We start from the raw sequence: 24,431 nt of genomic DNA on the forward strand, positions 1-24,431 counted from the left end.
ACAATCTTTCAAATATTATAGCTTTAAATAGAAAATTTCTTACCTGATGGTGTCTTTTTCAGGACTGACCAATTGTCAGTACAAGACATGTGGACAGCACTTCTCCTTCTGAAAATACTGGAGGCATCTCAGATTTTATCCATATTGCTACAGACCTTGCCCATGTACCCTGCTACCCTCATTTCACAGGAATACTTCCAATGTTAATTTGAAAGTCTACATTCCAGTTATGATAGAAAAAGATAATCTTTTTGACAGGAATGCCTCCTCAAGTAAAGTAATTAGGTATATATGAATACTGAGGAGTTCTGTTATAAAATCAACTGGAAAGGTTTATCTTGGGAGTAAGTAAGAAACTACATTCTTCATCACAGACCAAAACCTCTCCTCAAGTCCAAGATATGTGACTTACTGAGCACATTAGGGTGAATCTGAACCTTTCTGCAACTGGTCTAGCCACAGCTGTGTAGACTTTGGTGATGCAGTTTATCCAGATTGCAATGGAAGATATAGAAGCTTTCAGACTCCAGAATATAGGGAGAAAGGAGGTGAATAAAAGTATTTTTTCTTAACTGCTTGGTTCCATTCAGGTATATGTTGCCTGTTCCTCTCACATTTAGCATGTGCCATGCTTTATTTCTTTCCAGGAAAGAATGCTCATCTACAATATATGGAATGAAAAGTTTATCTTCATAAGGAACATTTCTGGAGTATGCAAAAGGATCTTGTCTTCATGGAAGATGCAATGATGCTCACCCCTTCTAAGAGTGGAAATTCTGGAGCTTCTTGCTGATTTGATTACAACCTGGGCCCTTCATCCTCCACTCTGCCACTGGCCAGGAAATGGAGGGAAATACTCCTGAAAGTTCCCAGATCACCCTCAAAGAAGGAAGGAGATTTGGAAAGAACGTCAGACTTCTTGCCAAGTGATTCAATTACACAATTGAGAATGCAAGAGGAAACCTTGTAGCAATTTCTGGTGGACTGGGCCAGGAGATTTACCCACCAAAGAATGCATGGTCAATGAGGATCGAACCATCTGCTAGGTTCCAAAATGCTGAAGATGATTGACACATCCTTACTGATTTGTCTCTGGAGAAGTCTTGGTGGATGCAAAGACATCCAGGGTCAGAATTCCTTCCATGGGCAGAAAGGGGGTCTGTGAACTGGGAGCACTTGTGATGGATAGAGCTCCCTTCCTCAGGCTCTTCCTACTCATATAGATTATCTCTTGGCCTTTGCCCTACTGCATGTATTACTGGAGGAAAGAGCCCTGAAAAAAATGTTGACCTCCAGACGAAGAACGGGTGCTATTTCAAAACTTCTGTCTGAGCTGGACTAATGAGAAATGAGATGGTAGACTTGCAATGTTACTCTTTATTCTGGCTACAGGCACAGCATCCAGCATGAGAGTGAAAATGGTGTGACTGAAGCAATACAAACAACAGATTTATCAGTTTGCTGACAATTATAAAAGTGAAGACAATTGTTTCCTGATTGTGTGGTCCATATTTGCAATGTGCTTTCCAGAGGTTCACAGCAGATTATTCTCTTTCCAGTGCTTATGTGAAAAAATGAGAACATCTTTTGATTATCTGAAGAAACACAAAAGCTTTACAAATTTCAGAACCATACTGTAAAGCTGTACTACTGTGGAAGACTAGTAACACACACTTCCTAGTACATAAAGTGATTTAATAGATCTAACAAATTAATTAACATAGTGCATATTCCTTTTTACTCTCTTATAACCAGCTATGTAAAAAGTATCCATAAAATTTTTCAGAATGTGTAGTTTGATTTCTGCCAGATATTTTGTGGGAAAACCAAAGAAACTCCTACTAACAATGCTAGTTTATGGATTATACCTTACATTACATTTCTCATCCTTACCTGAGCAATGGTATGATCAGGACACCAGCTACGGATAAGGAGCAGTTTACGGAATGTATCCAGTAAACTGTCATACCCATCAGGAACAGGAGCCTCTTCAGGTGCTTTTTCATCAAACCAGGCTTTCCAGGTCTTTTCATTCTTTGTAACTTGCTCCAGAAGCTGGTTAAAAGGGTACAGACTAGACAACTGTACAAGATTGAGCCATGTCATGTCAAGGATCCACTTTTTTGGCTTCAGTTGTACAGAGTTCAGATCTAAACTTGCACCTCCTGAAAGATTAAAAGAATTGTGAAGGAAGCACACATTATTTAAGCCAAGAAATTATGAATCAGCAAAGTACTCAACTCTTTGTGGTGACAGAGATTTGGGCTCCCCAGTTCAGAAGGATTGTATATAAGCCAAAGTCCACAAAATGCACAGGAAGAAATGTGGTCTTGTAGTTAACATGCAAGAGGAGGAGTCAAGAGATCTTGGCTCTTAGGACATGACTCTAAACCTGTCCTAAAATAAGGAAGCATGTGCTGCATCCTTATCAAGGGGAGCACAATGCTCATGCTTTTCTTGCACTCCAGAAGGCACAGTACCGGTTTCCGCCATGCACCTGCCCAAGCCAGTAGCATAATGCCACTGCTATTGAATCCTTTATTAATGGGCGTAAAGCACACTGATATCTTTGGGTGGTAGGCACAATATATTGTTGGCATATCTTTATCTATCTATCTATCTATATGATATATATATATATATATACATATATCATAATGCTGGTCGGACAACTCATGGATATATTTAAATAGGAACAGAGTGCGTACCTTTGATGAGTGTCTGAAACTCATTGTGAGAAATTTTCTTGGCCTGCAAGTCAATCTTCAGTGCCATGAGCAACGTGAAGAGGAATTTGTGATTTTCATATAGTCCTCGCACAGTGTACTTGTATACTTCATACGTGAGATGCTCAATTATGTTGGCTACTCGCTTGGCTGTGATCTGAGATTTCATGGACCTTTCCAACGATAGATCAAAAATGCCAAGGAACTGCCTTAAGGATGTCTGGTACATAACATTTACCAAGCTCATTTCCACAACAAGAAAATACAGGATGCTGCCACGACATGCAACTGGACGATATTCTTCACGTGCAGTGTTGATTTTCACCTCTGTCTCTGCTGCACCATTTAACTTTTCACTCACCTTAAAATCAGTGGAAAGAGTATGCAGTGTAAGACGCGTCCTTTGTGATTTATCCAGCAAATAGAGGAAGAAAGGTGTTGATTAAGAATCCAACACTACTTTTAGTTAAATTTTACTTTTTATTGTAAGAGCTTCAGGGTGGGAACTGTGTTTTTCTTTGCACAACCACAAGCATGGTGTGTTTGGGCCCATTAGCCATTGTCATATAAAACTGTGCCCAGGCTGAACTGTAGTTTCTCTAGAGGATTCAAGGGGGGGCTTGCAGAGAGCTCCCTGTGCTGCCATGAGGCTGCTGACACCTAAGTCCTATGGCTGAGGGTGGGAGGCTGTGGCCCTGGCTGGGCACTGTGCAGACGCTCAGCTGGGACTGCTGAGAAGAAGAGGAGGACGTGGAGCTCCTGGCCACAAGAGAGGCCACCCCAGCTAGTGAATGAATCTTGCTGGGGGCTCATGCTTCTCTTCCCTTCCCTGCAGTCTTGGTGGGGGAGGTCTCTGCCCTGCCAATACCACAGCTTCTCTCCTCACCACCTCCCTTATGCTTCCAAGAATCATGTGTCTGCAACCCTGGAAGCCATGTAGGGAGCCCACTGCAGCTCAGCTTTTCTAGGAGTGAGTTACAGGCCCTGGCTCCCTGTGCTTCCCGCTGCAGCCAGGCTGGTGACACCCAGTCCTTGCAGGTATGGGGTGCTGGGGGGGAAAGGGGGAATGAGGGAGCCTGCACTTATGTCAACTTTATCAGTGGATGATTTTTTTCACCAGTGTCACTGTGCCTGTTGAAAATGGCATTTACAGGAAACCCTCGAAATGCCCAGCTCTGGCTCAGCCCCCACCCCCACCCCGGCCCTGCGTGGCTCTGGTTCAAACCCCCCTGGCCTGGCTAACCACCCATGCACATGGCTTCAGCTCAACCCCTCTGGCCCTGGATCAACTTGCCCCCCCAGCCCCGTGCACAGCCCCGGCTCACCATCCCCCGCCCTTCCTGCAGCCCTAACTCACCGCAGGCTTAGCCCCCTTGCCTCCCACGGCCCTAACCCACTGCCCAGCTTAACCCTCCCCAGCTGCCCCCCTCAACCCCAGGACTTACCTTTCAAAAGGCACTCCAGGTGCTCCTGTTGCTGCCCCGGCTGCAGAACATGTGTTCCACCGGGGAAAAAAGCCACTTGCCGACTTACGTGAAATTCAAGTTACATGAGGGTATGTGGGAACAAAACCCTCGTGTAAATCAAGGGACTGCTGTACTGATCTTTACCCATTGAAGGTGAATTATGTCAAGCCTAATTATATTATTTATTTGTTATGCAGTTAGATATTATGCAGTATAGGCTGAACCACTCTAATCTGGAACTCTCTCGTCCTGCGACATCCACAATCTGGCATGATTTTAGCTAGCTGGCCGACCACTTATCATGGGCTTGGCCAAGTTTCCTGTGGTCCCGTAAAGTTTGTTTCCAGCCACCAGTCCTGGCTCTCTGTGTTCTGTGCTGTTATTTAGCTGTAATTTACTCCTAAATGGTTTCTTAGAGCCCAGTAAGCCATGGAAGTGTTGGTAATGCTGATAGACAGTATTGCCCTCCTCTAGTCTGGAAAATTACATCATCTTGCACGAGTCAGGTCCCAAGGGTGCTGGATTAGAGAGGTTCAATCCATACTATAAATGGCAGAACAGCAGCAGAGAGGCAAGTCCATTCAGACAATATAAAAATGACAAAATATATCTCCAACTTATCCAAAAGTTACCTCTTCTGCAGTTGTTTTAGTGATTCTGAGGACGTCTATCAAAGACTCATCTTCAACCAGAGATCCTTCTGTGCTGGTTAAATGGAAGAGAAGACTGTCTTCAAGATCCTGCATTTTCCTTTTGTTAGAAGTCACTTCCTCCATCAGCTTGACTCTTTCTGCCTCTAGTTCCTGTAGAAGAAAATATTAGAATCTATTCAAATAAAAGATTACTTAGACCCCCAAAGAAAATGATTTCATGAATGACAGAAAATAGGAATTGTTCTACTGTTCCTCTAAGACACAAAAATGGGGTGTATACACATAGACTGTGTCTCCACTAGCATTCCTCTTTTGAAAGAGGCATGCAAATGAGGCAAATCAAAAATGCAAATGAGGCACAGATTTACATATCTGGCACCACATTTGCATCTTCTTCTTTAGAAAGAGCTTCTTTTGAAAGAAGAGAAGCAGTGTAGATGGGGTTCTTTCAAAAATAATCCACAGCTTCAAAAGAACCCTCCTTCCTATGTTTTTTTAGGAAGAACAGTTCTTTTGAAGATGGGGTTTACTTTTGAAAAGGCCACATCTACACTGCTTTTCTTTTTTTGAAAGAAGACTGTGGAAATGAGGTGCAAGATATGTAAATCTGAGCCTCATTTGCTTTTTTGATTTCCCTCAGTTGCATGCCTCTTTCGAAAGAGGAATGCTAGTGTAGACACAGTCATACTGTGCTCATTTGAGTAAAGCAGCATATGGATTAATGAAAATGTAAGCCAAGTATCAGGAAAATAATCCTGACAGTAATATCTGTGTAGCTGTGGTAAAAGATACCTTGTTTTGGATAGCTAAAATGAATCTGGACAAAGGACTGGAAAATGTAGCTGGTGGAATCTCCATCCCTAGAGGTTTTAAAGTCCTGGCTTGACAAAGTCCTGGCTGTGAAGACTTAGTTGGGGTTGATCCTGCTGGAAGCAGGGGCCTGGACTCAATGACCTCCTGAGGTCCCTTGCAGCCTGAGGATTCTGTGATTCTATGTTGCGCAGGAACTAATCTTGCATAGGCAGGGGAATGGGGTAGATGATCTTTTCCATTTCTAATTTCTATTATTCTTTGGTTTAGCAAAGTACATTTTTTCTCAGTTTACGAAGCAGATGTTCCAGTGTGAACATTTACACAGTGAGATGTTGGAATAAAGTCTGGATACTGTATGTGAAGCAACAAAGGATTATTACAACCAGCTGGCAGGGTGATTCTGAACTTGGTTGAATTTCAGAATGCACTGACAGGCATCAAGTTATGACTGGTTATATAGAGATCTGATAGAGGGAAGGACAGGAGCAGACAGTAAGGAAATGAGCATAATCAATGACCAATCAATGAGCAATCCATGTGAATTAGCAAACAATCTGGGAGTTACAAAGAGTTTCTGTGCACAGTTTACAGAACATTTTATCTACAAACAAGTCCTGTGAAGAGTGCAGTCCCCAACATCGATGTATAAAGTGATATCTCATCTGTAATACACTGATGTGCAGAGCAGTGATGTCTCATTTGGCATCCTGATGTAATCTTCATTGGGACACGATCATTCGTGTTATCTCTACAGAATCAAAGCAAGTGGGCAAAACAGGATCAAAGCAGAAGTTAATAAAAGAATCGTGTCGCTCGCCCTTTAACTATAGTCCAATTACCCTCCCCACAGGGTCCCTTCCTGGAATGTGGCTGCCTAGGGACTTGCACATCAACTGGGATGCCCTCCCCGGATGGCTGGGGTTGGGGGGAGCTTACCAGATTCCATTTTGGAACAGTGGTTCTTAGCAAATATCATGGCCTACTTCAAATTTTTATCCTATATTGAAATTTCTATATTTCTATAACAAAGACATACAATGGAGAAGTTCTTCGGCTCAGTTAATTTGATTTGTGCCTCTGCGGCACAATGCAGACTGAAAGATGGCATAAGTGTCCAGCTTTGGAGACCCTTTGCATTGGGGTATGGCCAGGAAGGGCCCATGGGCCCAGATGCTGGAATAAACTCTTGAGCGATGTTCCCTCTAAGCTGCATGGCTGTATAGCTGCACAGTTGCCTAATACGTATCACCCATGGTGCTGCTGTGTGCGGGGAAGAGATGTGCCCCTGAGGCTCCAGCAGCAGGAATAGATTTAAGAAAGGGGCTTTAGGGGTTGCAGACCGGGGCCCCAGGCCCCCATTATCTCAGGGCCATAGGCTGCAGCCCATAAAACCTTTGTGTTCTGGGGCAGCTCTTCCTGTGGGAGAGGAGGCAGTTTGGCACACCACCATTCCTCCCCACTCCAGCAGGAGCTCATGAGTACTGGGAAGCTCTGTCCCCAGAGCTCCCATTGGACAGGAATCATGGCCAATGGGAGCTGCAGGGGCCACTGACTGCAGTTGCGTGCAGGGTAGCAGAGAGCCACCTGTTCCCTCCCTCACCAAGGGAGCTGCCCAGGTAATGACCCCACACTCCAATCTCCTACCCCAGCCCTAAGCTACCTTCACAGACTGCACATTCCAGCTCTGAGCCTCCTCATGCTCACTAACTCCTATCCAAACCCCACATCCTCATCCTAACCTCCTACCCTGCGCCTGCTCCCACACTCCACATCATCCATCCGCAGAATGAATTTTGTTATGTGAACCAAATGGAGGTGATGTGTTGCACAGAACCTCCATTTAGGTGCACACAACAAAATTCATTCCAAACATGGACATAAGAAACTAGAGGAAATGCTTTTCTTGACCCATCCTTAGGGGGAGGCTGCTTTGCCTCTCCTGAACTTTCAGTTTATTAACCCTTTTATTGGAAAATCTGTATTTTTTAAAAATGACTAGTTTATCTATGTCCACAACTCTTAGCAAATTATCTTCATTCATTTCAATAAGTTACTGAGACAATGCAGCTGTTGCTCTGAGTTTCAAGGGGTAAGGGATTCTCCCCACACTCTTGCCAAACATTCGTAATCTTTTGCCATGGGTTGCTTTTCATTCATCCGACAGCCACGACACCTTAAAATAGCACAAGCAACTGGAGCATAAGTAAAGAGAGTGTTGCAGGCATGCGTTTCATCTTGATTTTAAATTCTCTCCTTTATCCTCTCAATCTTTCAAACCAATACAGGACAGGGTTAGCACTAAAATGTGAATGATAGAGTAGGGTCCTGTGATAGTGCTTGTAGCATTTTGTTCTTTTTTTCCCTGCATAAATGGCTCTACCACCTCTGGTTTGCAAACTCCACTGCTTCTGTATGATTTATTTGTGTTATATCAAGCTTCATCCCCTTATGGTCCCATCCAGCAATTCTTTTTAGAGTATCAGACATTCATCATCCTCTTTTGCCAGAGGTAAGAGGCCCCCTCCCAACCCAGAAGTTCCCCTTTATCTAGGCCAGGCTTTCCTCTCCAGCATTTCCTTCCTGTGCTCTATTTATACCACTTGCCTGTTAATGGACTAATGAGCTCATTAATTTTCTAAGCAGGCCTGGCCTAGTAGCCTGACACTCCCTGGCCTTGTCCAGGGAAGCCTAACTACTGCTAATAGGCCCTGAGCGCCGGCTCAAGCTCCATCTCTCAGCACCCTCTCCTAGGCCCTAACTCAGCAGAGTACTTACACATGTACATATCTTAAAATGTATCTTCACATTCAAATGAATACAAAATTAATTGCATATTTAATAATTTAAATGTATATATTTAAAAGTCAGACAATTTTCCCCCCTTCCTCCCAGAATTAATATCGTAAGCACTAGACTTCTGCCTGCAGAGAATTTTTATGGCAGGCTCCATTTATAATATCAGAAAATAGCAGCTTAGAACAGACTTAGTGCCAGCACCTTCACTACCGTGGTACAACAGGGTGCTTCTATAATTTAGCAATGCACAAGTGTTTTTCAAAACACCTTTTAAAGCTGAGAAGAATACAACTTCCACTGACAATTCGTTTTATCGATTCCTTAGTAGCCATTAAGAATGTCAGGGCTCCTTCTTTCATTTGTAATCTCTTGCTGTAGATTATTAGTTGTGTTCTTGCCTTCCTGTTTAAAAGAGGAAGCCTGCTTTTCAGTTGCTCTGATACAGCCCTGTCTTTTCTTTGAACTTATTTATCATTCACAGAGCTCCCTTGGTTTGCATTTATGTGGCAGAACATTAATCTTTTCTTGAAAGAGGAGTCACACAGGTACCTTAACTATTTTAGCTCTGCTAAAAGGGGAGGGGATTAATACATGTTTATCCTTTCACAGCTGTGTCCCAATGCAATAGGTAGCGCTAATAATAAAATAGGTACTCTGCAGCACCAGTTTGTAAGGCATTAGCCGTGTCTACACGTGCACGCTACTTCGAAGTAGCGGCACTAACTTCGAAATAGTGCCCGTCACGGCTACACGCGTCGGGCGCTATTTCGAAGTTAACTTCGACGTTAGGCAGCAAGACGTCGAAGTCGCTAACCCCATGAGGGGATAGGAATAGCGCCCTACTTCGACGTTCAACGTCGAAGTAGGGACCGTGTAGTCGTTGCGCATCCCACAACTTCGAAATAGCGGGGTCCGCCATGGCGGCCATCACCTGAGGGGTTGAGAGACGCTCTCTCTCGAGCCCCTGCGGGGCTCTATGGTCACTGTGGGCAGCAGCCCTTAGCCCAGGGCTTCTGGCTGCTGCTGTGGCAGCTGGGGATCCATGCTGCAGGCACAGGGTCTGCAACCAGTTGTCGGCTCTGTGGATCTTGTGTTGTTTAGTGCAACTGTGTCTGGGAGGGGCCCTTTAAGGAAGCGGCTTGCTGTTGAGTCCGCCCTGTGACCCTGTCTGCAGCTGTGCCTGGCACCCTTATTTCGATGTGTGCTACTTTGGCGTGTAGATGTTCCCTCGCAGCGCCTATTTCAATGTGGTGCCGCACAACGTCGAAGTTGAACATCGACGTTGCCAGCCCTGGAGGACGTGTAGACGTTACTCATTGAAATAGCCTATTTCGATGTTGCTACATCGAAATAAGCTATTTCGATGTAGGCTTCACGTGTAGACGTAGCCATTAACTGCTAAACTTCCAGCAAGCAGTCAAGTAAATCATGCAGGAACAAAACAGAGATGAATAGAAGATGTCTGAGAAGGAAAGAAATTCAGTTGTAGAACTTCTCGGGATTGATGTGAGGGAGTGAGGCTCAAATAATACTAGCAACTGGGATTTTCAAAAGCTCTCTGAAATGGCCTAACTCTGTTCCCATCTAAATCACTGGGAGCTTCGATAGGCACAGAGTCAGACCAGAGAGGAGGACTTCTGAGAATCCCAGGCTAGATTTTCCAAACACTAGGGAGATGCCTGGGTTCACAAAATTGATTTCCATTCAGGAACCTGTTTTCATGTAATAAACTCAATTTTTAAACATTTCTGATTTCTGAACATCTTTTCCTAGTTGAACTGGAAGCCTGTGCTTTGTATCAGGGAACATGGAACCACCTGAGAAGCAGGTTCTTTCTAATAGGTATATGTGGAAGTCTTCATATTAGCACTCTCTTTCTCTTTCTCAGCTCCTCACCCCCTCACTAGTCACTTCTACGTGAAAGTGAGCCCAAGAACATTGACTTTCATTCAAATTTTTGTACTCACTGTCTTTGAGTTGCTTCAGAGTTGTGCAAAACAAGTGTGACAGAAAGGCCTGTGGATTGTTTGCTACTCTGTCAGAAACTCTTGTCAGCTAATACCCCAATACACTATTAACATAATTGCATGATATGTAATAATGCATCAGAAAACATAAAAGTTGGCATGTAATATAGTGTGAGAAAAAAAAGCAAATTGATCTTAAATATTCCTGAATGATGTACGTTCAAGGTCTATACTAAGTGTAAGAGACCCATGGTAATATTATTTTCCTAAACTGTGTTTGTCTCGGGCAGACTGGGCTTATACAAATGACTGTGTATTTGTTTGGCGGATCAACCTGGTCATCAGGGAGACACAAGAAAGGCATACTTATACAAAAGGTAAGCAAAGCCATCAGTGTAAAAAGTGGAGATATCCTCCTGTGAGAATCTGAACCTCAAATGATCCTTAATTGAATCAACAGACTGCATACATGATTACCATGTTATACAAGTGTATGAAGTAAAGCCATTGGCACACTGGTGATTGGTATAATTGCAAACTATATGCATTACCACTATATGGGAAATTATGAATTTTCACTAATATTATGCTTTCAAATCTGTGACCTAACAAAGGGAGAAAGAGGTTCTCCGCTTCTGAGGGAAGGTAGCTTTCTACCTGTTTCCAATTAAATTAAGCAAGATGTGACCAAAAACAGTGGACACTTCATTCTCACCACACATCAGCAGAGAGATGGAAAGTCAACAGGAAGCAAAGTGTAGCATGAAGTCATCCAGAGTCTAGGGACAAAACAGTTTGCGAAGATATAAGGGCAGAAAAGCATCCTGACATCCATCACTGGACAGATGCAAAGAGACAGACCTTTTGCAAGCTGAGAAAGATGGACCATTCAGCCAAGGGCACTGAAATCCCCAGCCTGTATACAAATAACAAAGTTGTGTAGGCAAAGATCTTTTACCTAGGAATACAAACAAAACTAGAATTCTGTATTCTCTAGAAGGAACTGAGTCTGAGAAAATAAGCCATGGCTGGGAAGAAAAAGACTGGTAAGAACATTACTTTAAGCAATGATTGTAGCTTGTTAAGTTAGGTTTTAGGAGTGTTTGGGTTTTGTTGGTTTGTAACCTATTCTTCCTTCAATCACCTGTACTTGGTATCACTTAACTTATGTCCTTTGTTAATTGGCTCATTTTACTTTTATTCTAAAGCAATCTATATGTTGTATTCGAATTGAAGTGATTCTTAATTCCACATAAAGCATTGGCTTGTATTTTTGTCTCTTTAAAAGAGCAACAAAACTTATTGGTTATGGTTACACTAGTGAGTTTTGCTGACAAAACCCCAGTTTGATCAACAAAACTCATGGAACGTGCACACGCAAAATGGGATTTGTTGACAGTATCTCAACAAAACACAGAACTTTTGCCAGCCACATTTGGCCTCAAACCTTAGAGGCAAAACACTGCTGTCAACAAAAAAGCTGTATAAATGTTTCCCCTGGGGGGGCCCTCTCTTGTCAGACAGAGCATCCGCAACAATGGGGAGCCCTGTCTGCTGTGCTTCAGGTGCCTGTTTTGTCAAGAGAACAGCCAGGCAGTCCGGCTGCTCTGTTGACAGAGCTGAGTGCTCTCCCGATTGGCTTTTGTGTGTGGCCGTACTCTGTCAACAGAAGTTTTGCTGGGAAATCTCTTCAGACAGTGACGTCTGTAGACAGAGTGCTGTAATGTAACCAGAGCCATTATTTCTTTGAGCATTCCAGGACAGGGCTGGATCAATCAGGCATATGGTTTTGGGGAAATCTGGGACAGGGAGTGTATTGGGGTCACACCGTTGACAAAAGGGCCCCCCAGAGCATCTATACAGCTTTGCTCTCAACAGTTTCTGCTGTGAGTAGATGCTCTGAGAGTTTTGTCTACAAAACTCACTAGTGTAACTGTCGCCTTGGTGTCGAGGATGAGGGACGCAGCAGAGCACTTAAGGCATCCAGAGTTACAGGGCAGGCAGTGACACAACTTCTCAGTGGTCTGGGATGCACCCTGAATTGTAACAAGGCAACTCAAACAGCAAATACCAGCAAACCCCCTATTTAACACAAGTTAAATATTGCTAACCCGAAGATCAGCATTTACCTGTTTCTCAGTGAGAATGACGCGGCCCAGGAGCTGATTTTCCAAGCCTTTCATGGTAACAGTAAAATCAATCACAGCTGTTTTTGCACTGATTTCAGGAGTATAGGCAGGATTAGCCATTTTAGTTGTTAGGTAAAGAGTAAAACCCTTCATTACATCTACCTCCTTGTCACCTATTTTTACCTGAAAATATAATACACATTTTTTAAAAATTTCAACAGCTGACATTCCAACAGACAGTGGCTTCTTTCAATGAAAGATGACCCCACTTAAAAGAAAAATCAAAGTAATTCAGATCAATTATTTCATTAATTTAAGAGATAGTTGTCTGTCTGATTAAGTATTTTAAAAATGCCAATAACTGTGGCATCTAGTCCCTCGTTAACATCAAGCATCTATGCCACCATCCTTTCATATTCATGTTCAAAATTCATCTTACTTTATGAGTGGAGCCAGACTTTAAGAAATTTTTTTCCAAAATGTTATCGAGAGCAGGATCAAGTTCTTCTCCAACATCTTCTATTAACAAAGGTCTTCCCAGAGAAAGACAATCTTCTAGGTGACTCCTGAAGTATTTGTGATTCAGAGATGTGACCTAGGGAGATTCACTTATAATAAAATATAGTCCTGCTTTATATAGTGATCAACATAAAAATGATCATAATTTTTAACCATTAAATTCACAGTGAGAGATCCACACGTATCTTAACAATTTTGGGGCAATCTACTCTCATTTAAATCAGTTGATGTTTTGCCATTGACGTGAATGGGAGGAGGATCTGGCTTTTTGCATTTCCTAATTACTGTCTGTTCTATTTGCTCCCACCACTACCATGTCTGAGTGCCTCATAAATATGAAGGACTTTATTATCACAACACCCATGTAAGGCAGAGAAGTGTTACAGTGGATGATCAGAGATCACATACTGAGGTACTGAATACCTCCCGGTAAGTGTGGAGAGCCCTCAATTGTAATTGAGTTCATATGCAGTGGGCATACCTACGAGAAGGGGAGGCAAGCCCCTGGCCCTGGCCCTGGCCTTCCCCTGCCATCTAGAACCCCATAGCTGCGTCTACACGTGCACGCTACTTCGAAGTAGCGGCACCAACTTCGAAATAGCTCCCGTCGCGTCTACATGCGTCGGGCGCTATTTCGAAGTTAACTTCGACGTTAGGCGGCGAGACGTCGAAGTCGCTAACCTCATGAGGAGATAGGAATAGCGCCCTACTTCGACGTTCAACGTCGAAGTAGGGACCGTGTAGACGATCCGCGTCCCACAACGTCGAAATTGCCGGGTCCTCCATGGCGGCCATCAGCTGGGGGGTTGAGAGATGCTCTCTCTCCAGCCCCTGCGGGGCTCTATGGTCACCGTGGGCAGCAGCCCTTAGCCCAGGGCTTCTGGCTGCTTCTGCGGCAGCTGGGGATCTATGCTGCAGGCACAGGGTCTGCAACCAGTTGTCGGCTCTGTGTATCTTGTGTTGTTTAGTGCAACTGTGTCTGGGAGGGGCCCTTTAAGGGAGCGGCTTGCTGTTGAGTCCGCCCTGTGACCCTGTCTGCAGCTGTGCCTGGCATCCCTATTTCGATGTGTGCTACTTTGACGTGTAGACATTCCCTCGCTGGGCCTATTTCGATGTTGGGCTGAGCAACGTAGAAGTTGAACATCGACGTTGCCAGCCCTGGAGGACGTGTAGACGTTATTCATCGAAATAGCCTATTTCGATGTCGCAACATCGAAATAAGCTACTTCGATGTTGGCTGCACGTGTAGACGTAGCCCATGGGAGCCAAGCACTCCCTCACGGTAGAGGCACACCACCCCTCCCTCACTGGGAAGTGTGCAGCTCCCCCTTCCCTCCTCTGCCCAAGAGCATGGGGAAGGGCAAGTATGTGGCATGTGCGACTCCGGCCAGCCCCGTCAGAGCACGGGGGAAAGCGGCAATGTGCAACTCCAGCCTTCTTCAGCCCCAGCAGGAGCACAAGGGTGGGGGTCAAGGAGACTAAGTGGCATGTAGCCCCAGCTGGCTGCAGCCCAAAAAAGGCAGTGCAAAGCATGAGCCTCTCCCGGCTGGAGCACTGGGGAGTGACAGAGCGCAGGCAGCTGGCAGTTTGGGAAGGCAATGCCTTCCCTTACCTGTTATACCCAGGACTGACTTCAACAGGAGCTCAGCACTTCACAAGATCCAATGTCTGAATATTAAATAGTTTGATCACAATATATTTATTATTTCTAAATTGCTTGCAAGTATGTTTCAGTCTTTGGATGAAACTAGAATAAAGTTCCTCATCAGCTTGTTAAATTAGGTTCTTTCAGAGGATACTAAGATAGACACACAATTAAATGAAGAAACCCATTGCCCAGAAGACAAAGGAATGTCAGACCGGAAGGGATTTGCATAAGTTATCTAGTCCAATCCGCTGAACTAAGGCTAGGGCTAAGTATTATCTAGTGTTTCTCTTTATACCTTTTAATTAAATGTAGCACATAGGTATAAAACATCATATAATAGAAAACATTACTGCTATATCTATTCAGACTTGCACCCTTGTTAAACCTTAAGTACATATAAAACCACAATAGCAAAATGCCTGTTGCTTATGTCAAAATGAGGTGAGGTTGACAGTGGAGAAGAGATTGATTGAGGAATAGGAGAAACACAACAACCCTACAGGAAATGATAGATGGGATATTATTACCTAAATCCTTGTCTATCCAATTATCTGGCCTAACCTCTTTTACCCCATGACCCTCAACTGGAAAGCCAACCTTCCTTAGGGAGGAAAACCAGAAGGGTTTAGATGTATGGTCCAGAACCTCCAGGCCAATAAATCTTGAGTAGCCCCACCCTTACGAATGATAAACACAGCTAGAAGCATGAAAAAGCTAAAATGTAAAAAGAGATAAAAACCGACAAGTTATAATATACTTGCAAAGAGACCTGGGAAAAAAAAAAGGAAATCCAAATGTTATTAAAAAGACCCCAGTGTGTTTTTTCACCATAAGCAGCAGTGATAAAATGTTTTTGGCTTTAAATTCTGATACAGCTACTCCCCTAACCTTGGAAAACTGATGAAAAATTTACTTTCAGGACCATATCCCCAAAATTCCTACGGCTACAGCACTATGAATATCTCCTGAGGTGTCTGAATTTAAATAAGGACAAACATCTGTCCCAAATTCGTGTGGTTGCCCACAATAAATGTAATTTATTATTCTGGGTGTCAAAACATATATCCTATACAGAACCAGCATCAGAACATTTCTTATCTATAATTCCTTTCTGATTCCAGCATTTCCCACAATTCCGGATGCCTGGACTCCTGTCCTCTTTCTGCAGCACAGGAAGGTAGATCAGTTTTTGGTATGCACAGTCTAGCCAGGGCCCATCTGCAGATGAGTCTTTCCCAAACTGTACAACTTGCCTGGTGTCATTCACTTCTCTGTAATGCGTTAATAACATAACTATGTACATTAGACTTGGGAAGATGATTATATGCTAGTGACTATATCTGACCCTTGACTATCGAGCCATCCAGGGTGAGCAGAATTGTGGGAGACATTGCTAGTACAACTGGTAAGAAATTTTCCATTCAGCAGCCCTGAGGCTCTCACAATTCTAGATATTTCGGAAGTAGCCAACAGTGAACAGATGGAGGGAGGGACATGAAGCAGAAGTCCAGCAGGAAATACGTACCTCGTTTTTTATAAGCTCATTCAGAAGTCCATATTATATTCGGGCATTACAATGGCTTTCTGCCAAAGGAGGCCTCTGCACTGCTGAACATATTGTATAGTCTAATGAAAGTGTAATCTATAGAGCCTGTGTCCGTATTGCAAATTACTGAAATTGATGCATTTGCTCATTCTGACCAAAGGTTTCTAATGATCTTGTGGAGAGCACCTTGATCCCTTTTGAGACAGGAGCTCTGATGCTTCATTCTACAATACGTAGTCTAATCCACCTTGAAATGGAGAACTTGGAAGCTCCAAGTCATTGGTATTTCATCTGGAAAAACATGAACAGGGAGCTCAGTCTTCTCAGGGATTCTTTATGCTCGGGAAAGAATTTCAACATTCTTCTGACATTTGAGGTATAGCACAAATTTTCAGTTGGATGCTGTGATTCTGGATGGAGCGAAAGGAAACCATTTTATTGAGATGAATTCTTTTTTTAAAAAGAAAGACTTCTGGCGTCCTGAGCACAATCTTTTTCTGTGGAACATGCAATATGGCTCCTGTTTAGATGAGGTTTCTTGCCCTGACACTTGCCCAGAGGATGTGACACCTAAATAAGAAATAAGTCTCAATGGGTAAATAAAAGTCTGACACTGAAGCCAAATGTTCTAAAAGATAATTCATCAGGGCCATTAAAGCTAGAAGGTCACCAATGTGGCTTATCAAACTCCTCCAATGGATAAGGCTATCTGCAGACTGACTGTCAGAAAGCCCCAGGACCTTGTGAATAGCATACTACAAAGAGCAGACATCTGACATGAAATGGCCCTGGTTTGAAAGCCTCTATCTATGGCTTCTTGGAGAAGTCAAGTATGGTTGCAGTTTCCGGATTTCTGGGATACTCATTGAGCTCCTGACATCAGTTGTTGAATCTGAACCTCATGGAGGTGCTAATAGTGTGATTAAGGGAATTTCTTAATGACTCTGGTAGACAGGCCAAGACCTTCTAGTTCTTCCTTTTCAACTGCCAGGCTCTTAACTGAAGCTATTTTAAGTCCAGATGAAGAAGATGTCCTTGGGATAGGATATATGGTTTCCATGAAGGACGGAGTGGGGACTATAGGTTTAGCTCTGTCAGGTCTGGGAACCATATCGTTGATCAATGTAAAGTTAGAACTACTACAGTAACCCATTCTCATTTTCTGGACCATCTTCCATAATAGTGGAGAGGGCAGAAATGTGAAAAGTAGGCCCTGTGGCTAACTGCCTGATAAGGCATTTGTCCCTGTGTATCTGAGGTCTGCCTCACTTCGAATAAGTCATACAAATGTAGGAACAGTAAGGGCATCTGTAAGTCACCTAGTCCAGTCTCCTGAATTCAGCCGCCGCCTCAAAGGGCCCCCCTCCAGTTCTCCCACCCTGCACGAGCCAAGGCCTGCCAAGCTGCCAGGAGCAACACAGGACCTCAGCGCAGCCACACCATGGCCGACAATACCCTGCTTCTTGCACTGGATGCAGACATTGTGGGCACTGTTGCCCACGTTGTTTGCACGGTTGATGCAGCTGCTCCCCTCCTTGTTGGGAGACAGAACAGCCGCCCTGAGGACATGGAGCCCCCCCCTCCGCCTACACCCCACCCCTTGGAACCCTTGTGCCTGTGGAGCCACCACAGCGGCACGGACTGGTGGGAGCGACTGGTTCTGGAGCAACAGGATGATGCTACCTGGCTCCGGAACTTTTGCATGAGCTGGGACACCTTCCAGGAGCTGTGTCACTGGCTGGCACCTGCATCAGGACACCACCATGCAGCCTGAACTCCCCCTTGAGAAGCAAGTCGCTACTGCGGTATGGAAACTGGACTCCTACTGCTCAGTGGGGCACCAGCTCAGGGTGGGCAAGGCCACTGTTGGAGCAGTGCTCATGGAGGTAAGCTGGGCCCAGGGCACACTCCCATCACAGGAAGGGGGCCCATTGGCACAGCGACCCCTTGGGGGCCACTGGCCTGGGGGGGCTGGGAGGGGGTCGCTGGTTGGGAACACCCTGCCACACCCTCATGAGAGCGCATGGCCTCTCTCCATGCAGGATGTCCGTGCCATAAATGCCATGCTCCTGCACCAGTTCATCTGCATCAGGGACCTGGACGCCATCATCGGGGGTTTCTCCTCGCTGGGGAGGGTCATTCGAGCAAGGGGATTGTGGGCTGAGAGCTCCACCAGCCCTGGGAACCTCTTCCACATGTGCAGGCTCCATGGCGGGGCTGGGTCAGGGCGGGGAGCAGCAGGAAGTAGGATGAAATGGTAGCAGGGGCATCGGTGTGGGGTGGGGTGAGGTGGGGTGGTCCATGGAGGAGTCCAGGACTGCGGTGGGTGGGGAGCTGTCTCGGAGCCCCAAGATGCTGTGGAGCTCCTGACAGTAGGGGCAGGTGGAGGGACCTGTCCCTGAGCACCCGGCCTCATCCCAAACCAGGCCATAACCCTGCTGGAGCTCCTTGACTTTGCTCCGGACTTGCTCTGGGGTCCGCTCTGGGTGTCCTTGGCCAGAGAGTCCACAGGCCAGGTGAGCAAATGCAGCAGCATTCCTCTGCTTGATCCCCATCTCCCGGAGGACCTCCTCCTTCTTCCAGAGGCCCAGGAGGTCTCTAAGTTCAGGGTCTGTCCAGGAGGGGCCCCTTTTCTTCTTTTCCAGGACAGGCTCCTGGGATCCTTGAGAGGGCTCAGAGAGGGGGCTCTGGGGCTCAGGGGGCTGCTGGGGGCTGGCCATGTGGCCGGGGTTGTCGTCAGGGTTGGCTGAGTGGGTGTGCTGTGAGGAGCTCGTGTGCTCACAGCTTGCCTGCTCTCAGCTTCCTGCCATGGGGTTTCCAGGTCTGTGCAGCTTTAAGAGAAGCTGAACGCATGGCTTCATAGAGCAGGGCATCTCCACGCTCCAGCTGGGCCCCATCATGGAGGACTCCTCTTTCAAAAGACCAGGCTGTGGAGCATCTACACGTGCCTTCTTTCGATGTTGTTTTTTTGACAGGGGGCGTTCTTCCCGCTACAGGATTGGGGCCTGGCTTTCGACGTGTGGGCCACACTCCTCCGATTTCTGATTGAAAGAGCTCATGGCACTTGTAGACGCTTCCTCTGTTCTTTCGAAAGAGGGGAGGTATTTTGGAAATAATGTGCACGTGTAGACACAGCCCTAGAGAAAAGAGGAACTGTTCTGCCCACTTCATTATTTTCATTGCTACTGTGGTAGTGCTGCACTCCTTGTTCCCCTGGGTGGTTAAATAGGAGATCACAGTCTGACTCAACCAGGACACAGTTTACCCTTTGGGTGGGCTGAAACCTTCTTAGTTCTAGTTTGGCAGTTCTCAGTTCTAGGAGGCTTATGCTGTGAGACTTTTCCTCCTCTCTCCAGAGGCCTTGGGTTATTGGCATCTCTAGATGAGCTTCTCAGCACTCCAGGTTTCGTTCAGTTGCAAAAACCAAAGGAACTGGAAGACAGAGGGGCATGCCTCTCTGAGCACTGTAGTGGGCTCATCACCATTGTGAGGTGCTGAACATCTGTGTTGGAACCCACAATTGATTTTTTTCATATGTTTTGGGGAGTTGTCTCCCCCAATTTAAAATTTTAAAACTTCTGATGCATGATTGTCCTCTTGGCATTACAATGCATTACACCAGCTCTGAATCAAGAAAATAAATTCCAGGATAAAAATAGAAAACTGTTTTTGGCATCGATCATGTAGATATGCACTGGAAGAGCCTCTACATCCAAGTTGTGGCCCTGTGCTCTGCTGATGGCAACAGCCCTCAGAATGAAATCCAGGAAGAGGTACAGGTGAATTCCATATGACCTGAGTATGCTTATTTTTTCCCACCACCATCTTTGTAAAAACCCATGGGGCCAAGGTCATGCCAAACAGGAGTGTTCAGTGCTGATAATGTTTCCTACATAGACGAACTTTGGAAGTCTGCAGTGACATGGTCTGACAGGGATATGGAGAGAGGCATTTGCTATACCTGCTGAAGCAAAGAAGTCCTCCTGAGACAGGAGTGATACTGTAGAGGCCAGGGTCTCCACCTAAAACTTCTTTCTCTTTATCCACATGTTGTACTTTTTGAGGGTAAGACTGGCTGATACCTCTTCTCCTCCCATGCAAGAAGATGGAGAAGAGTTAGGATAATATTTCTTCTGAGGAATTGTTCTGTCACTTGAACAGCAAGAAAATGAGATATTTCAGTATGGATTGGACTGTAATTAATGTGGTCATTGGTGCTGCATGACCAAATAAAGAATGGCTGGAGTGAAGGTAGCAAAGATGATGGATTGTGAAAGAGTTTAGCCTTCCTGTGGACGCTTCAAACAGCTTGCAAGTGAGGGTAGCCACAGCCATGCAGAGACAGGTGTTTACTTGACAATTCTTGCCATGCACAAAAGGGATATAAGGCAGGGGAGTGATATGGTTCTCCTCTGCCTCCCTACCCAAAGAGACAATTGGAAACACCTGGAAAAAAAGAGTTGAAGTGGGAGGGAGATGAGCTGTTCCCTACCTGAAAGTGGCCTTGTTGGGAGGTCAGTAGGCCAAACAGAAGGGTCAGGGTTTGAGTCATAACATCAGATCTAGGACATCATCATTACCCAGAGTGTTGTCATGCTAATCTTTTCTACCAGTCTCTTTTCTCATCCATTAACCTCATTTTGACAGGACCTAGGGGGCTGGGGACAGTAAACTACCCACCACATTTGTAGTGAAGAGGGAATCTATGAGGGAAATTACAGTTGTGATAAATTGCAATCCTTGTGTACCTTTTACTGCCTTGGTGGCAGCTTCTCACTTATCCACCTGAAACGGATATTGGACTTTAGATCCATCAAAGATGCAGGATTGCAACAGTGCTCATCTTGCATTTTGGAGCAGTGGAGCTTGGACGGGGGGTAAACATTGCTCACTTACAGAGCTGAATGAGAAGTTTCTTACTTGATAGCTTTCTCCTGTTAGCAGGTTCTCTCTTCATTCACCACTAATGGGTTAATGACTGCCTCCCTGCCAGTTATGGAATGTACAGGGTGTGTTGATGGAAGCCCCAGGATTATACTCCACTATTCAGGTCAGGCCAACAGCAGAGTTCTTCCACAACTATAGAAACCCTCCAGCATTCAATTATTAGCATTAAGACAATTTGGGATAATGTATTAAAATAACCTTAAATTTATCTCTAAATCTCCTGTTAGAGAAAATTTTCAATTTATATTCTGGTCATTTGCCAGAGTACCAGGTTGGGCTGAATGTGGAGGCAAGCTGCTAACAGAAATAAAACTAGCAGGTAAAGAAAATTCTCATTCTGTTGCGCAGCTTGTCTCTTCATTACTCCTGGGAAGTAGCGAGCAATGAGGGAGGGAAAGGATAAGCAGAGAGATTAATTATTATAATAGACTAGTATGCAGGAATGCAATTTTCCTCTATCTAAAGCAAGAGTTTTATATACTAAGGAATTATATGGGAACCACTCCAGTAGCACCTTCCCAACAAAGAATGCCCCTGCAGAGGCATGGAAATTTAATTTGCGAATCTTCCACTGGTGAGGTTCAGAAACTTTTCCACCAGTTGCCCACCATGTCAACTAGTGCATTTTTTTGCATCTTGCCTGTAGCAACTTTGAGGTTCTCAAGTCTTGGTATTAGGATACTGTGAGATAAAAAAAAGTGCAGTGGACATATGCATTCCACATGCTTGGAATACGTCTTCAGAGCTGTGGGCATATCCATTTACACCACAACATTCCAAGTATTAGAACACTGTGATGGGAGATGTCTTTCGCAGGAACTGTGGAAACAGTAACTTACCTTGAAGAGAAAGGTTTCTGGAGCTGTAAGCATAACCTTTTCCTACATAAAGGCAGTGTGGTTCTCATAGGGATATGGGAACTTATTCTAAAACTTGTTTTTCAGAGGTAATGGTGACTAGAAAAGCCAGCCAAAGGCATATCTAATTTGCCATGGTAATTACAACCAGCAACAGCCATTGTCCAGCAAGGGAGTTATATTTCAGTGACAGTTACACCAGTGGAATTGCTCAACCTTGCCTGGTGACTCAGCAATGCCCACCTGACATGCCTGGACGTATGCTCTCTAAGCAAATGCGCTAGGGGTATAAACAGAACTCTGTGACCAATGTTTGGCCTTTTCTCCTCCCTTCAGTTATGCTGCAAGTAACACAGATAAGAAGACAGAAGATTTCAACAGTGAGCCATTGGGCTATAATGCCCTTCCCTGCTTCCCAAAAGGTGACAGGAGTGTACCAGCCCCACAATAGTAACCTTAAAGAAAGACTTTGAGGAGAAAAAGTAACTACCGGAATGAGTTTCACCAGCACAGGTGTCTCGCGCTGTGTCTATTGGAATCCTAGATCTTCCTTATCCTAATCCTGGAACATGTTCTCACTAGGCTGGACCAGAAAGAGAGGAACCCATATGATACCACCATCCCTATTGGCTCCAGCTGAATCCCAAATATACTTGGGATAAAACAGGACTGCACATTAACAACAAAAGCTACAGCCATCTCAGCTAACTCTCTTTTGCCCCAGAGGACAATTATTACTATCTTTGTTACCATCTAAGAGCCTATAAAACAAGGGTTCTCCTCCATCCCCTTTTAAAAGCTCTCTCCAGCAAAAGGGAAAGAGAACAAGGCATGTTGTTAAAATTAGAGCTTTATTGAGTATTTTACATTTCAGCTGCTTTAACTGCTTTTCCTTCTTTTCAATGTCTTTAATAAAAAGTTGAAATGACTGTTAATGGTGCATTTGCCGTGGCATTAAGAGGGCATTTAACACCACTTAACAGTGAATAGTGAATGGGTTAACACTTCTAGCCCATATATTCTGCTTAAATTAATACATCAGGCCACACAACGGAGGAAGGGGGCTGGTACGTATACCCCAATTATTGAAGAAGCTTGTTAACTGAACTGGGGAGTCTGAAAGTCCTGCTCCCCTAGGCCAGCTAACACACCACAATGTCCTATAGCAGTAATCCAGTCCCACTCAGAGTTTGTCCTTAGTAAGTCAGGATCATTCTCATCGCGGGAAAGAAATCCTCACTTACCTCTCTATAATCCCCCATAGGTAAAGCTATGTGAGGGGTGTAACCAGCAAGTGCCTCTGTTCCAGGCACAGACCACCTAAGGCCTGAGTGGGGAGCCAGTCTTGGAGGGTGAAGGTTGAAGAGCAGGAGACCTCCTTCCCTGGTCCTCAGGCTGAGAGCCACCCAGCACAATTCCCAGTAGGCTACAGCCTGAGGCAGGACTGCATAGGAGAGAAAGGCTTCTCCACATGGGCAGACATGCTGCCTGGGGGCCAGGGTGGTAATAGGATAGGATTGCATTTTCAATTTCCTTCATTTGCATGCCTCTTTCGGAAGAGGAATGCTAGTGGAGACATAGCCTATTAGCCTATATGATGAAGACTTGATTTCAGTCACCATAGTGCACAGCCAGAATACAATGGTGTATAATTAACTTGTATTGGTTATTACACTAATAGCTTATCCTAAGATGACACAGAGATGAAAAATACTTTAAAGAAAGAATGTACCTGGAGCTCGTTATTTTTTTCTTTATTTTTAATCCAGATCTTTCCTTGACCTTGTGGGTCAATCATCAAAGGATATCGAGAGGCCTTTGTGACAATGATACCGTTCTGAATTGAAAGGTGATCACTTGGAAGACCCTGGAGGCTCCATTCACCAATAGTAGCATTGTCAACAAGCATACTGATGGGATTAAGATCCTAACATAAAAGATAAAGTTATTATTAAATTATAATCGGTTAGCATGCTGCTATTTCAAATGTCTAGCAGAGAGCTAAAGTTTCTGACAAAGAAAACATGCTTCCTCTTGTTGAATTGAGCATGGCTACACTGCTTCTTTTACCCCATAGGCTGAGACACACAAGAACTTCACCAGGCTAGGAGACTCATTGACATATTTTCGTATTTTATTTTGAAGAGTAGATGCCCCCTGAGACAAAACAACCGAGTTGACTTGTCCTACAGATGGAGTCTCAGAGCCGGGATTAAACCACTGGAATACTTCACTCCAAGTTCTGTTCGCAGACCTCAGGCTCATTCTGTGTCCACTGTTAGTGAGCTACCCTTGTTTTTGCCATCCCCGCTACAAGTAAACACTTCATAGGCACATTGGCTGCAGGCAGCTGCTGTCTTCAGC

At 44.7% G+C, this 24,431-nt stretch overlaps 1 protein-coding gene across 1 annotated transcript in view; it reads right to left on the minus strand.

The window, feature by feature from the left end:
* Nucleotides 1–24,431, minus strand: part of LOC142009614 (dynein axonemal heavy chain 5-like) — a 254,663-nt gene that overhangs the window by 51,800 nt on the left and 178,432 nt on the right. Inside the window, exons 62-67 of the mRNA XM_074987917.1 lie at nucleotides 23,800–23,994; nucleotides 12,990–13,145; nucleotides 12,551–12,733; nucleotides 4,825–4,995; nucleotides 2,709–3,087; nucleotides 1,894–2,165 (exon numbers count right to left, since the gene is read on the minus strand). Of these exons, the coding sequence (XP_074844018.1) occupies nucleotides 1,894–2,165; nucleotides 2,709–3,087; nucleotides 4,825–4,995; nucleotides 12,551–12,733; nucleotides 12,990–13,145; nucleotides 23,800–23,994 (1,356 nt within the window). The remainder of the gene's footprint in view (nucleotides 1–1,893; nucleotides 2,166–2,708; nucleotides 3,088–4,824; nucleotides 4,996–12,550; nucleotides 12,734–12,989; nucleotides 13,146–23,799; nucleotides 23,995–24,431) is intronic.

Source organism: Carettochelys insculpta, chromosome 2 (genome assembly GCF_033958435.1).
Source record: "Carettochelys insculpta isolate YL-2023 chromosome 2, ASM3395843v1, whole genome shotgun sequence".
Classification (NCBI taxonomy): domain Eukaryota; kingdom Metazoa; phylum Chordata; order Testudines; family Carettochelyidae; genus Carettochelys; species Carettochelys insculpta.